This window comes from Mus musculus, chromosome 2 (genome assembly GCF_000001635.26).
Source record: "Mus musculus strain C57BL/6J chromosome 2, GRCm38.p6 C57BL/6J".
Taxonomy (NCBI): Eukaryota; Metazoa; Chordata; class Mammalia; order Rodentia; family Muridae; genus Mus; species Mus musculus.
Genome location: NC_000068.7, coordinates 33,260,110 through 33,274,750, shown reverse-complemented (window position 1 = coordinate 33,274,750; position 14,641 = coordinate 33,260,110). Strand labels below are relative to the sequence as shown.

General features: G+C 47.5%; 1 protein-coding gene across 22 annotated transcripts in view; it reads left to right on the top strand.

Moving 5' to 3' along the window:
- The window catches only part of Ralgps1 (Ral GEF with PH domain and SH3 binding motif 1), a 238,081-nt gene that overhangs the window by 96,749 nt on the left and 126,691 nt on the right, over positions 1 to 14,641 (top strand). For all 22 annotated transcript variants that reach the window (XR_003952804.1, XR_374092.4, XR_374090.4 and 19 more), the window contains 2 exons: positions 1,098 to 1,190; positions 14,147 to 14,273. Coding sequence is in view for 15 of the 22 variants with exons in the window: in XM_030251025.1 (XP_030106885.1) it covers positions 1,098 to 1,190; positions 14,147 to 14,273 (220 nt within the window). In the remaining 7 variants the exon portion in view is untranslated. The remainder of the gene's footprint in view (positions 1 to 1,097; positions 1,191 to 14,146; positions 14,274 to 14,641) is intronic.

The window sequence follows — 14,641 nt, the reverse complement described above, 5'->3', positions numbered from 1 at the left end:
CAAGTCAGATGCTCAACAGAAACCGCCCTAGGAACATCTATTCTTATAGGAAACAGTCAGAGTGTAACACATGTCTAAGTGAAGACTGGTTTTGTCTGGTCAGGGCCATGTTTCCAAGTAGACGCAGAACTGTGGGGCCAGGCCCAAAGGCTTTTATTTATTTATCTTGCCTACTGAGCTGAGCTTTGTGCAAGGTCCAGATGCAGGGTGGTAGATCACACTTTATCCACACTTTCAGAGGACACATGTGTCAACACAGACATTTGAGAACATGTTTAGGAAAGACATGGTAGAGGAAGGGCCACCTGAGGCTGAAAGTACCCAGGACAGGTAGTGAGGGAGTGGGAATGAGCCTTCCAGGTAGAGGAGACATGTTACATCTCAGGTGACATGCTCAGTTTAACTCTGAGGACACTGACGAGCACAAGGCCACGCTTCAGTGCCCACAAAAGAAATGAGAAATAGGGCCTATCCCATGAGCAAGGATGCTTCAGCCTTAAAGGCAAGAACGTAGAAATTACGTGTTTCTGCTCTGACTCTGCCGTGTCTCAGTCTGTGGCCCTCTGTGGTTGATAACTTGACTGAGACTGAAGTGACACCATGTGTCCTCACTCATTTGGTGTCTGGTTCAAGGGCTCATGGTCAAGGGCCTGGGAACCCTCAGCATTGCCTTCCCAGATGTGAGCCATTATACAGATTGATAACATCTTCCCTGGCCCCTCTCCCATCCAGGGTTAAGGTATTTGCTGTATAAGCTGCTGATGCTGTTGGCACACTGGGGTCTTTTCACAGCTGCCTGTTGAGGGAGACTCAGAGTCAGCTATAGAAAACATAGAGGAATTATCTGGTCTTGAGCCATGCTTCTGTCCAGCAGTCAAACAAGTCAGATTATGAAAATTGGAGACACACCTTCTGAAAAAATGGGAGGAAATGAGCATATGTTTCCTATGAACTTCCTACACTATATTTTCTATGTGAGATATTTTAAGTGTAACTGAATTGCATAATTATGACAACATTTGGCAACACTCAAGCATGTTTTTGTTCTGTTGTCTATGGCAGCAAAATAATGTATTCCATATCTTTTTTCCCCCCAGAAACTTCTAGAACTGAACAACCTTCATTCTCTCATGTCTGTGGTGTCAGCATTACAAAGTGCTCCCATCTTCAGGCTGACAAAAACCTGGGCTGTAAGTTAACCTCCCTTGGTCTGTCCCTTCAATTTTGGCTGTCCTGTTCTTGCTGAATGTCTGCATGGCTTAAACCCCAGGCTTTCTCTCACTTACTTGTATACTTTGCTAAGGGCAGGACAGTCCCTGGGAACTAAAGAGGCATCATCCTCTGGACATCCCCATAGCATCAGTGATCCCAGCCCCATTGGATTTCAGGAATGGGGAGGGTGCTGATGTGGATCTAGACCTCTCAACATCATCTATACTGACTAGGCTCAGCATGTGACTCCTACCCTTGGCTTGGCCAGTTTTTTTTTTGTCTCTGGCAAGTTCCAAATTGCCTTTGAGAAGGTCTGTGGATTGATGGCTTGCAGCTGCCCTGGGTCACTGGCCATGTAGCTCAGAGTTCTCTGGAGAAACCTATGACCCTCATATAGGAAAAAATTCTTTCTTTCCTTTTTTTATTTTTTTTCATCCTGAGGCCTTGGATAATTTCAGCTCAGAGGTGGAGTCTGATAGTTATATAATTGAGTCTGTAGGAAAGTTTTTCTGCTGCAAAAATACTTTAAAAATATCCCAGACCTCTTTATCCTTCTTAGCTGGCCCAGGGCCTGACATGGGGGAAGTAATCGCTATTTCCATAGCTTATTAGCTTTTACCTCCTGGCCAGCCTGCTCCAAAGTCTCTCACAGGGGCACAGCTCAGGCCTTTCAAGACCTGTTTATGTCCCAGGGACCGACAGGACTCTATAGAATTGCTAGACAGGTTTCTTTAACTCACTTCCTATCTTCTCTCTGCCAGCCTTGGCCTGGACCGTTTCCTACTTGGCTGCCTCAGGGACCTATACGATGCATAAGGATAGTGCTGTAGGCAATCTGAAATGAGCCTTGCTTCTTCTAGGTGCAAGATGCCTGGCTGTAGTAGACTGATGTGAGAAGTGTCAGCCTGGAGTCTGGAAACTAGATTTTGTTCATATGTCATTCAGAGCCTGGGCTTCCTTTCTTGTTTCTGCTCTGGACAATTGACTTGGAGTCGTGGCTTTCTGTCAGTGCTTTGTGAGCCCTAGAGGGCCTTAGAGTTGTCTTAGGGACCATCTAGGGCTGAAAGAAAGTGAGGGTACCAAGCAGTTGACCCAGTCTCCACCAGAGCAGCCTGTTTGCATCTGGGGCTTCTGGGTGAGCTACAGATGAGTGGTGGTTTTGGAGCAAATGTGGAAGCTACTGTCTCTGCAGTCACTGCCAGCCCTGTGATTCCACGGCCATCTGAGCAGGGAGGCTTCTTTCAGAAGTTTCTGGAGATTGTTTTTAAAACAGCTTTCTCATGGTCAAGATGCTTACTGTTTATGGGGCTGCTGGGAGTCATGCAGGCACCTAGAGGCTGCGCTCTGACCTTGCTTGTGTGCGTTGACCTTACTGTGGGCAGTGCCGTGACTTGTGGGACCTCCTAGGGGAGGGCCACGGGAGTAAAATGATAGCAGCTGGGGCTGTATTCAGCTCATTCAGAAGGTTGATCCACTCAGGGACAAGCAGGACCCTCAGTAAAGCGTCAGGGTACCCAGAGGTACCCTGGTTCTGGCTGCTGCTGGGGCTGTGGCCAGTGTCAGGTCAGAGGAGCATTAGGACTGTGCGGTCTGTCAATTACAGCACACTGGACTGGCACTGCAGTTTTGGGTCTATGCTGTAATGAAAGTGAATCCCTACAGGGTCTAGAGGAGCCTGGACCAAGCCTTCATGCAGGGCTGCTGTCTCTGCCATCATGGGGCATGTGGCTGACAGAATGTGGGAGCTGTGGTTCTATCATACCAGTAGTCAGGAGACCTAGGGGATGTCGTTATCTCTCTTTTCCTAAAAAACCTTCCCACTGTGTGCAAGGGCTGCCAGCCAGGCTGTTTCCCTGGCTACAGAAGGCCACTTGCCAAGGCAGAAGGTGAAAGACACAACATTCTAGGGAATAGAAGTATCAGGGAAAGGGGGTTATGCTTGCTGTGTGGATTGTAGCCTCAGGATTCTAAGTCATTGGGCCAGGGAGTGGTTCATTCTTAGAAAAGCTTAGAAAATCTAGCCTTGATTTAGCTCTGTTCCCTGCCACCCAGCTGCCTTATTAATTCAAGATCAGCCTTGATACAGAACATTGGTGAATAGTGGAGCCCAAAGCCATCCTCTTCCCCCTTGATGTTGTCCCAGGCCCCGTGGAAAGGATGACCTTCCTTTGTTCTCTGCCACCCTGTCTGCCTCCTCTTACATTCTTCTATCTCTGGGACCACCCAGCACACACTGTCTGAACTACTTGTTATCCGTAATTGTATTCTTTTCCCATTAATGTCTGGTGATAAGATTGGCCATAGAAATGTTACTTCTTCTTTCTTGTGTTCCTTGAGCTAGGACCCCTGAGACTTTATGGGCCCACAGGGCAGGCAGGAGCAAGGGGTTCCAAAAGCCCAAGTGTCTGGCACTTTCGTAGTTCTTGTTTTGCAAAAGAAGAAACTAAGTTCTAACAGGTATGGTAGCCAAAGATCTCAGAGCAGGTCAGTGCCAGCACCAATGGGACATAGCCTGGTCCTGTGTATATTCTGGTTGCCCACTGTATGGACCCCTGTGATGGTGGAAGGCCAGTGCAGATAGGGCTATACCCTCCTTAGAAAGTGGGGATGAGAAATGAGGCTGGGCCACTGAGCATGTTTTACCCTTGAGAATTGTCCTTTGGTGTGCTTCGAAACCCTGGAAATATGGGAGACCTGTATAGAAGGTGGCAGTGTCCAGGCATGGGAGGGGAGGGAGGCCTGTTGCTTGGCTAAACTCTGAGTGACCTTTAGTATTGATCAGTCTGACACTAACTAGGTCAGAGTAGCCAGTGAGCCTGCCTATGACCAGAACTGACTGGAGCTGAGCTCAGGCCTGCACACAGTAGGATCTGAATAAATGGTGACTGGATTCATAAATAGGGATTCATGGTCGGCCTGGAAAAACACAAGTACTGAGTTATTTATTTCAGAGGTGGGGCCACTTTGGAAGACTGCCTCCTCAAAGCCATGAAGCCTAAGCAAGAAACTATACCAGACAATTCTGGTTTCGTGAGCATATATCCCCTTGGGTCTCATTCATTATATAGATCAAATACCTATTGAATGTGTACTCCTTGCCAGGTTCCAGGCCTTGAGCTTGTGGCTTTCCTATAATCTGCGAAAGATGTGTAGTGTTCTTGGAAATTAACATGTGCTTCCCTGGCTGCTGACACAGAGTGATCAAGGGATCTTGGTTGAATGCATAAATAAGGTGCAGTGCGACAGGAATGGAAGCAGACTATAGCAGGTGTGGATGGAGGAGGGCAGCTTCTGTGTGAGCGTTCAGGAGCCCTCCCCCAGTGTGCCCTTCATTCTGAGACTCAGATGACAAGAGCAGGAGCAACTACAGAGGGTGAGGGGTGGAGAATATCTGATGCCCAGATGTATAGGGAGAAGAACTTTGGTTACTAAGGGACCCTCAGGTCAGTGTGGCTGGGCTCAGCCTCGGACAAAGGGTACCATTCTAAGTGTACAGAGGGCTTTGAAGAGGAGATGGACGTAATTTCATTTAGTGTTGTTTTTTGTGTTTTTAATCACTACACTAATGTATAGAAAACAAATCAGGAGAAATGGAGACCAAGACTAGAAACCAGGGGTCCAGTGAGTGGGTGAGGGTGGAGTCCAGGAGCTAACTGGGTAGAGCGGGGATCAGAGAATAGAGTGATGCAGAGTGTTCTGAGGAGCGGCCCCCAGGGGTCCCTGTGGCTAGATTGTTGAGCAGGCAAGAAAGGGAGGAAAGGGAATCCCTCAGTTTGAACCCTAGCAACTGATAAGCTGCCAAGATCTCTTTGTAACCAGAATTATCTTGGAAGAGGCTACCTTATTCCTGAGAGATCTAGGCCATGGAATTTGTGAAGTGTAGGGCAGTCACCTATTGGATTCCATGTGCCATATGCATGGTCTGCTTGCCCTGTGCACATGCCCAGAGTGACCCTCTCTTTCCCACCGAATTGATCCAGAGTTTGACTCACATGCAGCAGCATAGTGAGAACTGAAGTCCTTGGCATGGAGCTCACCACTGATGGGCAGTGTGACCTGGTCTGCTGGGCGGGACCTGGAAAGACACCATACAAGATCAGTGTTCTCAGTCTCCCATCTCCATCAGGAGAACAGACACCATGGCTGGCAGATGTGTGGCATTCCTATGCTTGGCTCTGAGGCCCCTTTGTCCAGGAAGTGTTGCTGCTCCCTATCTTCAGCAGCACCATTGGCAGCTCTCCTGTGGCTCGATAAAAGGAGGCTGGAGGAAGCCTGGGCTGCCAGTCTCAGATGGCTCTGAGCCTTGGTCTAGGTGGAAGATGAGCCAGACAAGGCAGATGGGGCAGTGGAAGACCAGGGAGGGCAATGGTAGGAGCAGGAGCCAGCCCAGAACTACTCCTCAAAAGTTGAGCATTGTCGCTGGGGAAGCTGACATTTCACCCTCTGTGCCTGCCAGTGCTATAGCATCGGGCACTGCCCATCCTCCACCTCCTGGAAGCCTTTTTCCCCAGGCTGGCTCTTCTTCCACTCTTCTGACAGCTGGTTTCTTTTGTGACTGTAAGGTTCTGACCTTGGTCCTGACCTTGGTCCTGACCGTGGTGTTTCTTTCCTTGGTGAGCATGCATACCAGCTTGGAGGGCTGTCACTGTGTCTGTCTTCCTAGGCCAGACCTCTCTCATGAGCCCCACACCCCCTGAAGTGCCTGCTCCATCCAGTCCCAGCCCTCTCTACATGTGTGTTCCTTTAACCTCAGATATGCTGCATGTCTGAACTCTGACCGTGACTCCAGGAGAGAGACAGAGAGCCTGGACACTGTCTTCACAACCTGTATATTGGACCTTTGGCAAGTGGCAGGCTGAGATGACGAGGAATAAGGCTTCCCTTCCCTGTCTCCTGCTACACTATGTGGATACAGTAATGCTGCATAAAATAGAGCCACGTTAATACACCAAGCAGAGCCACACTGCAGGCCAAGAAAGAGAAGGCACCATGGGCTAAAAATAAAATATGAGCTGTGTCCCAGAGTCTAGGCCTTGAGCTGTTAAGATGATGCAGTGTAGCTAGGCCTTTGGAGCTGGGGCCCAGACTTTGAGGGGAGAGGCCCAGCTTCAGGCCCCACCACAGGGGTGCTACAAATATGCTGTGTACAGCCATCTATTGCCGTGTTACCTCAACAGAAACTATGCAGTCGAGAGGATCCAAAGGGAGAGAAGACAACTATGATAATATGCAGCTGTGCTTTGGGGTCTGAATGCATGCAGCTTTATAGGCATGAGAGGCCAAGGCTACAGAGAGGAAAGGAGAGGCCTGGAACCTAAGAAGAAGCTGCACACAGCCTCCATCTTATGGCAAGGATTAAAGTAGATGAGTGAAAGTGTTCAGTACTGTGCCCAGACATAGCTTTATTTTCAGCTCTCCTTGGCTGTTCTTTTTTATTTATTTTTATTTTTTTTTTGGTTTTTTCGAGACAGGGTTTCTCTGTGTAGCCCTGGCTGTCCTGGCACTCACTTTGTAGACCAGTCTGGCCTCGAACTCAGAAATCCGCCTGTCTCTGCGTCCCGAGTGCTGGGATTAAAGGCGTGCGCCACCACGCCCGGCTTCCTTGGCTGTTCTTAAACGGGTTGCAGAAACTGTCATCCCTAAAAGCAGACCCTGCATGTATGACCTGGACTATCATTGACTTCTGCCAGTCTCTTTGCTTTTGGTCTTACCAGTCTGTTCTCACACCATGCTGGAGTGATCTCCCGTGTATACACAGATCTGGGGGTTTGGAACCTGGTTAAAGAGAGCTTTGGTTTGTTTTCCTTGTCCTGCCCTGCCCCCTGCCCGCCCTTGCTTGGTCAGAGGCCCCATGTCCCACTGCTCCTGCAGAGCAGCGCCAGCATGCTGACGCTCTCTTACAGCATTATGGTAAAGATCCCTAGCCGGTCTAACCATTTACACACCCAGCTCTCTATTTCAGTGATGCTTTTGAATAAAGGAAAGGTCCTGAGCTTAAATTAGAGGGTTGGTACGTGCTCATGGGTGGTACATCTAGGGTGTGCCACATTCACGGGCACTGAGTGTTTTCCTGAGCACCAAGAACCTAATAGAGGCTTTTTTCCAATGAGACCAAACACCAAATGGTTTCCCTGGTACTTCATACCCATCTGATATAAACCAGCCTCTGTCAGCTCAACATCTACTTCCCACAGCTATAGGGCCGTTCAGAGCCCCAAGCCTTGTATGCCACAAATGAGAGCTGGCCAGAGGCCCTGTTAACACCACCACTGGCAGCTCAGTCTCCCACTCTTGATTAGTATTCAGTGTTCATGTTTGTTGGTTTGCAATTAGTATCTCATTTGCAAGTTGAGCTGAAGTAGCTGAGAAAATAGAATAAGCTGGCAAGATGGTGGTATGTGACTTGGTATGACCATGGCCAAGTTAATAACAGACTTTGCCAAAAGGCAGGTTTCCCTCCCTCTCCTACCTTTTTGTTCTTATCCAAAGCAATACTTGCTGTATTTTAGCCAAACTGTTGTTCCTCAAACATCCCTCAGTCTTCCTACCTCCAGGTCACTTTTTCTGCCTTCTGTGGGCTCTGATGCCTCTCTGGACCCCTCTATGCTAAAAGTTCCCTACCTCAAAATGGCTTTGTTCACTTCCTCCTGACCCCTCATGAAGTGTTCTGCAGCTTCCTTACATCATCTATGGGCCCTTTTCAGTGCTCAGCCCAGCTGCACATAGACAGAATGCCCACTCACATACCAGCTCTGTGCCCCAGGGGAGCCCTTGGCCAGAGTGTACGTCCAGATCTTTGCCTCCCAGTTGTAGACCTGGGAGCGCTTTGGGGTCTGTCTCCTGAAATCACCATGAGTAGAATAAAATAAATAAATGATAAATGAAATACATGATGAAAGTATAAGTAGAATATGTATGTACATGTGCCTGTTAAGTATGTCTGTGTCCACCCAGCTGTTAAAGGATTATTTTAAAAGATACAATTCTGGTTCTTAGAAATACAGAATGAGTCCTTGCCAAAGATTTGCTAACTGTAAGATGCAGTAAGTGTACTGTTACAACTTCGAGTCAGAAATTCCATAGACATCTCTAACATAGACCACCACATTGTCACAGGTCCCCAGTCGGAAGTGCCACAGTTACCTCTAACATGGTTCTCAGATTAATCAGGATTCCCTAGGTGATTGTCAGTGGTATCCAGGAGACAAAACTTTTTGCCAATGGGCAGAAATTTGTTTATATGACTAATTTCTATAAGTTAATTTCTATTTGTATGAATTTAAAATAGCCTTTTAGACAAAAGCAAACAGCCCAAATACCACTAAAATTCGAAGTACCAGCTTTTCCATGAATGCTGTCCATTGCTATTGATGTGTGGCACTGGGATGGGACTTGGCAGCCTTTTTGTCTTTCAGAAACAGACACTAAATAGCCAGACATTTAAAAAATTGCTTTAAAAAAATACCCCAGTTTAGTTCCCTGTAGCTTCCACACTGTGCTCCTGTGTCCACAGCACTGAGCAGTCTTCCCACACCAGCCAGCGGCAGACACTGGGATTGAAGTAGAATCTGGAGCTAGTGTTTTAAAAATAGATCTGGAGCGATAGGCTCTTTGTTGAAAATAGACCCACATAAGAGGAAATGTTATTCTTTTCCCCTCAAGGCAAAGGAACACAATGCCAGTGTCCTCGTAGGTTGGAATTGGAGGGACTTTTCTTTTGCCCTTCATGGAGGTAACCTCCACCTTTGAGCTACTTTCCCAGACCAAGGAGGAGCTGGTGGGTGTCAGATGGCAGGTGTACACTCCCAGGTGGCCCTGAGAGCACAGGAGAGCAGCTCGCTCACACCCAGGGCATCCCCCTCCTGCCCAGATCCTCCTGGGGCCTTTGTGCTTGCTTCTCAGTCTCAGTTGGCCTTTGGAAGATCACAGGCACTGTGAGAATGAACAACATGGGACTCCGTTTTTTACCTTGTAATTGGAGTTCATGTGAGAGTGGGGTCTGGACTTGGCTCAGTACTAATAGTATGTAACTGCTTCCTGCCTTTGCAGTAAATGTTTCTCTTTTTGCTCTGTTTTGTTGACATTTTATAAAGTGGCTCTGGGGTCTGGTCCCTGCCGGAAGTGTGGTGGTCAGCTCTCTTTTTCAGTTTGCGCATTAAAGTATTTTTACCTCCCCGCTTTTCTAGCCTCTTGCTTGGAATGTTCAGCTCAGCATTATTTTGGGTGTCTTTGTTTAATTATAAGTGATTTTTATCAGCGTAGATTTTCCTTTCAATATAGATTTCTGCTATAAATGGTTCAGCCTGCTGTGAGCTTGAGAACATCTTGTCAGCAATCCCATACATAGCCTTGGCTTTTTAAAATTTTTTTAAAAATTTTATGTATATGAGTACACTGTAGCTGTGTAGATGGTTGTGAGCCTTCGTGTGGTTATTGGGAATTGAATTTAGGACCTCTGCTCGCTCCGGTCAACTCCACTCGCTCAGTCTCTACTCGCTCTGGCCCAAAATTTATTAATATACATAAGTACAGACGCACCAGAGGAGGGCATCAGATCTCATTAAGGGTGGTTGTGAACCACCATGTGGTTGCTGGGATTTGACCTCAGGACCTTCAGAAGAGCAGTCAGTGCTCTTACCGGCTGAGCCATCTTGGCAGCCCGTCTTGGCTTTTCTTACCTTTCTCTCCTCAGGATTATTGAGACTCAGAAGTTTCTAACACATCTGCTTCCCAGTCATTGTGATGTTTCATCCGCTCTGTTGCTCTGTCCTGTGACCACCTTTAAGCTGCATTCCTTCTGTGGGGAGGGACAGGGGAGAAGAGCAAGCTAGGCCAGCACCACTGTGACCTCACAGGTCACACTTGCCAAGTGAGACACAAAAGCAGCCTTGCAGTAAGTCGGAATGATAGCAGGCTTCATGGACACTTCTCAACTCAACTGTGTTTCAAAGTCACAGTTTTCCCGAGTGCTGTGTACAGTGTTCTCCAGCGCAGCAGAGCTGGGATGTAGCTTTTTTTTTCTTGACTGATATTATATAGCCAAAGAGATTTTAAAATCTCTAAAATGCCCCCACTTTATTCCTTACTCATTCCATACTGAGCCCCTGAGTCCTCTGGCTGTCCCGGGCTGTGAGGTTTTTCATAATCTCCTTTCCTTTCCTTGTTCCCTGAGCATAATGGCTGAAGTCTGTGTCCGACTCTGGTTGAGCAGTGGCTGGATTACGTGAGGTTCTGATGGACCTTTCCTGTGGTTCCTTATAAGTGCTGAAATCTGAGAGACCCTCAGTCCATGTGAAGGTCACAGTTGCTGACTCTACAGTAGTAAAAGGTTAACATGTGAAGGTGCTGCTATTTTCTGAATAAGCAAGCACTATTTTTAAAGACCCAAATCTGAAAAGAATTTTTATCAGCATAATGAATGCATGCACATTAATTTAAAAAGATTGCCAAGTACTGAAAGGCTCATTGACATCCCTAATCCTCCCTGCTACTCCACCCCTTGTTCTTCCCACTCCCTCCCTCTTTAGAGGTAAGCCTTCCAGGTTAGTGGTTTCTTGGAGTCCATGCCACAGCTCCACCCATGAGCATTTGCTACAGTTTCTTGATCCACCTACTTTAGGCAATGTATAGACATAGTGGCTTAGTTTTCTAGGTCTAGCCTCCACACTTTTCCATCACATAGTTAAGCCATCTTTGTTAAATGAGAGGTCAGGGTCCTAGTGGCTAGTAGTGTGTGCGCGGGCTTTCCTGTTTGGTCAGAAGGTGAAACAGAAGTACTCCACACTTTCTTGAGTAGTGGACCTGGTCATTCCAATTCTTCTTTTAAAAAAGTTCAGGACAGTGAGCTGGCCCAGCAGGTAAAGACGCTTTGGCCTGAGCCCTGTGATCTGAGTTCAGTCACAGAAGCTCATGTGATAGACACACACATTTCCTTCACACAGATAGATAATTGTAAAAGTTCCCTTCCCATATTAGCCACCTATTCCCCAGACTTACATATAATCTCAAAATTGTTTATTTTTATTGCATAAACCATCCCTCATACCACAGATGTGCTACCAGGCAGGTGGTCTTCTGAGCTGTTCTCATTGATTATCCCAGAATCTCTTTTACTGTTATTGAATAGTAATAGTAAAACTCCTGTGTCCTCTTTTATTTGATTCATTCCTTCAGTTTAGTAAAGAAAATTCCTAACTGGTTGTCAAACACATCATGGGAAAATCTGTTAAGTTTCTTCTTAAAGCAATTTATAAATTATTCTTGAGCAATCTGATCATGACCTGATTTCTTTTGTAGGTACAGAATAGAGCCATTTAGGAGATCCACAAAATCCAGCCCTTCTGTGTGTGTGTGTGTGTGTGTGTGTGTGTGTGTGTGTGTGTGTGTGTGTCCAGGAAGGACAGAGGTGACAGACCTATAGTCTAAGCACCCAGCAATCTGAGGTGCTGCTCATCCAGGGATTGGATTCCTGGGTGGACTGGACATGGTGGAGAACATAGGCCCAGTTGGGACCAGAGAGCTAGCTGTTTGGGTGTCTGAGTGGCTGAGCCTCAGTTTGAGTGAAGGCAGCAGGATTTGTGTGACAACTGGATGAGTGTAGATGATTCAGGGAAGTCAGTGGAGTTATAGTTTGCATGCATCAGTTAAAAAGGAAAGCCAGGTGTGGTGGTGTGAAGGGGGTGGTTCCAATGCTAAGGTCCTGTTCTCCAGTTGATTCTTGATCTATCAGTAAAGAAAGTCAGGAACTAATTGCTGGGTGGAGAGGAGGAGTTTATTTGTCATGCTTTGGAGGGAGAAGAAGCCAGCAGCCATGTAAGGTCTCAGGAGGAGCCAGGGCCTTTGGCCACTACTACAGGCAGGTGGACAGGAATGTGTGGCAGGGGCTAGGTGGGACTAGCCACTGAAGTTTAGGGCAGGAGGAAGGAGCAGCGATAAAAAATATTATTTAGAGCATGCTTTTCCTGCTGGGAGATAGTAACACCCAGCAATTGTGTCTTAAGGCAAGTTGAGAAGGAACAAACTTTGTGTGTGTGTGTGTGTGTGTGTGTGTGTGTGTGTGTGTGTGTGTGTGTGTGTGTGTGTGTCTTATCCATGGATTCAAAGGAAGCTGGGAGGAGGCTGGAATTGCAGTTGCCTTCGGTAGTAAAAGCAGTAGCATAAAGCTACATACAACAGTGGTGCACACCTTTAAACCCACCCAGTACTCAGGAGGCAGAGGCAGGCAGATCTCTGAATTTGAGGCAGCCTGGTCTACAGAGTGAGTTTTAGTACAGCCAGGGATGCATAGAGAAACCATGCCTTGAAAGAAACAAAACAAAATCAAATGATGTCTCTATATATGCCTTTTTCAACATTAAAGGTCTGTCCGAGCTATCTGGGCAAGCCACCTGGCCCTAGTGATGGTGAACCTGAAATACAGGCAGCCGTTCCGGCTTCTTTTTGCCTTTGGGTTCACAGAGGTCAGCGAGTTGCGTGTAACAGTGCTTTCTACACAGCCAGTAGGAGACGGCATCATTCCTGCCCACCTGTTACTGTGATGAAAGCTTGAAACAAGCCAGTTAAGCAGTGTTGCTCCTAGCATCTGTGTAGTGTCCCTGTCCTTGTGTGTCCGGAACATCTCCATGGAGAAATCAAAGCTTGTTCCTCAGTGTCTGGCTGCCTGAGCCCTGGAGGCTTCCCTCTAAAATGATACCTGCCTCCCCTGGGCTGTACCTGGGCTCAGCAGACTTTCCCATGAGAGCTAAATCATTGTTGGCTCCAGAGACTGAGGATGAAGGGGTCTGACAGCCTTCCCAGAGCAGGCTGGGCTCTCGCAGGCAGCAGGCACCTGCACCCAAGGGTGAGTCCTGCAGGCTGAAGTCCCAGGAGCTCCACTGCCCTTTCTGTTTTCCTGATGCTGACAGCCCTTGATCCACTTTTCTCTGTCACACAGGCTGCTGGACAGTGGCCTGCTTTGATCTGATAGGCATGGCAGCTCTGTTGGTTGATGTCCGTACATAGACCATTGGACTCCCAAGGACAGACCAGGTGTAAGGTCTCCGTCATTTACACTCCTGGCCTTACCCATTAGCCATTGACCTTCAGTTTCAGGAGCCGAAATTGGGAGAACTCCCCACTTAGTCTCATGTTATGCCCAAACCATACATCCTGGTAGCTCTACCCCAGCACCTCTTTTTAAGCTTGGTTTCCTCTTCTCCTTTCCCCAAAGCCATTGCATTTGAAGACACATCTTGGCATTTCCTGGCACTAGACTTTGACTTGGCATGTGACAGATAGCTACACTGTAAGTCCTCAGAGTCAGGTTTAGATGCCAGGAGTTAGGTCTCTACCCCTTTCTGGAAGGTCCAGTGTATACACTGAGCCATCCTCTCTCAGTAGCTTCACATGCCAAGCACTTGGTCATCACAGAGCCTGAGTCTCATTTCTGATATGCTTTCTCTTAACCAATGGTTCTGTAGATGGCTGCTTAAAGAAAGGAAGGTTCTTTTGTGAAACACCATGCCCCGTGATGTGGGGGATCTGGAGGAAAGCCCAGAATTGCAGCACTGTCATGTTCTCGTGGCACGTCCGCCTGAGTCGCATGGCAATTGATAGCATATTTCAGCATGAGGCACTGGGGAGAAGAGACTGGCTAGGGCTTTGGAGTGACGCTCCTGGGGACACTCTCTGAGCCCTGTGCTGTATTTGCCCTCACAGAGATCTATGTTGGGTGTGAAATGAAGGAGCTAGTGAGCATCCCGTGGCCAGTGGACGAGGTGGCTCTGAGGCTGACTCCTGGGAGATTGGGCCCCTTTAGCACCTGTACTTCTATCCAGGGTTTGATAGGTTGTGGGCATACATTCAGGTCTTTCCTTTTGCCATTTGTCATAGCCCCTGGCCTGTCAGCTTTTCTGATTGATTTTTTCCCCTCCAGATAAATTTCTTTTCATTCCAGCTTTTGAATCGAAAAGACAAGACTACTTTTGAGAAACTTGACTACCTGATGTCCAAAGAAGACAACTACAAGCGAACCCGGGACTACATCCGAAGTCTGAAGATGGTGCCCAGCATTCCCTATCTAGGTATGAGTCTCAGTTATTTTATTATTAACTTTCCAGGCAACATAACATGCTCAGGGCCAAATAAGATGTTTTTACAGTTTCTAGTTGAGATGTTTCCAGGAAGCAGCAGGGATCATGGATAAAGAGGTGGTTTGGTTGGCTCCTTGGTTGGAGAAGGCTGTTGATGGTTCCCAGGATAGGAACACTAGTGAGGTGGAAACAAGGCAACTCTGTCTTATGTACCTGGACTCTGAGGGCCCGGGCTACCGAGCTGTGAGGGCTCCAGGCATCCAGGCTGCAGCCCAGATAGGTCATGATGTTGGTAGGTCATGCTGTCTTGCTGGTTCTCAGATCCTTCCAAACTGGGGGACCTAGGCATAAACACTCTG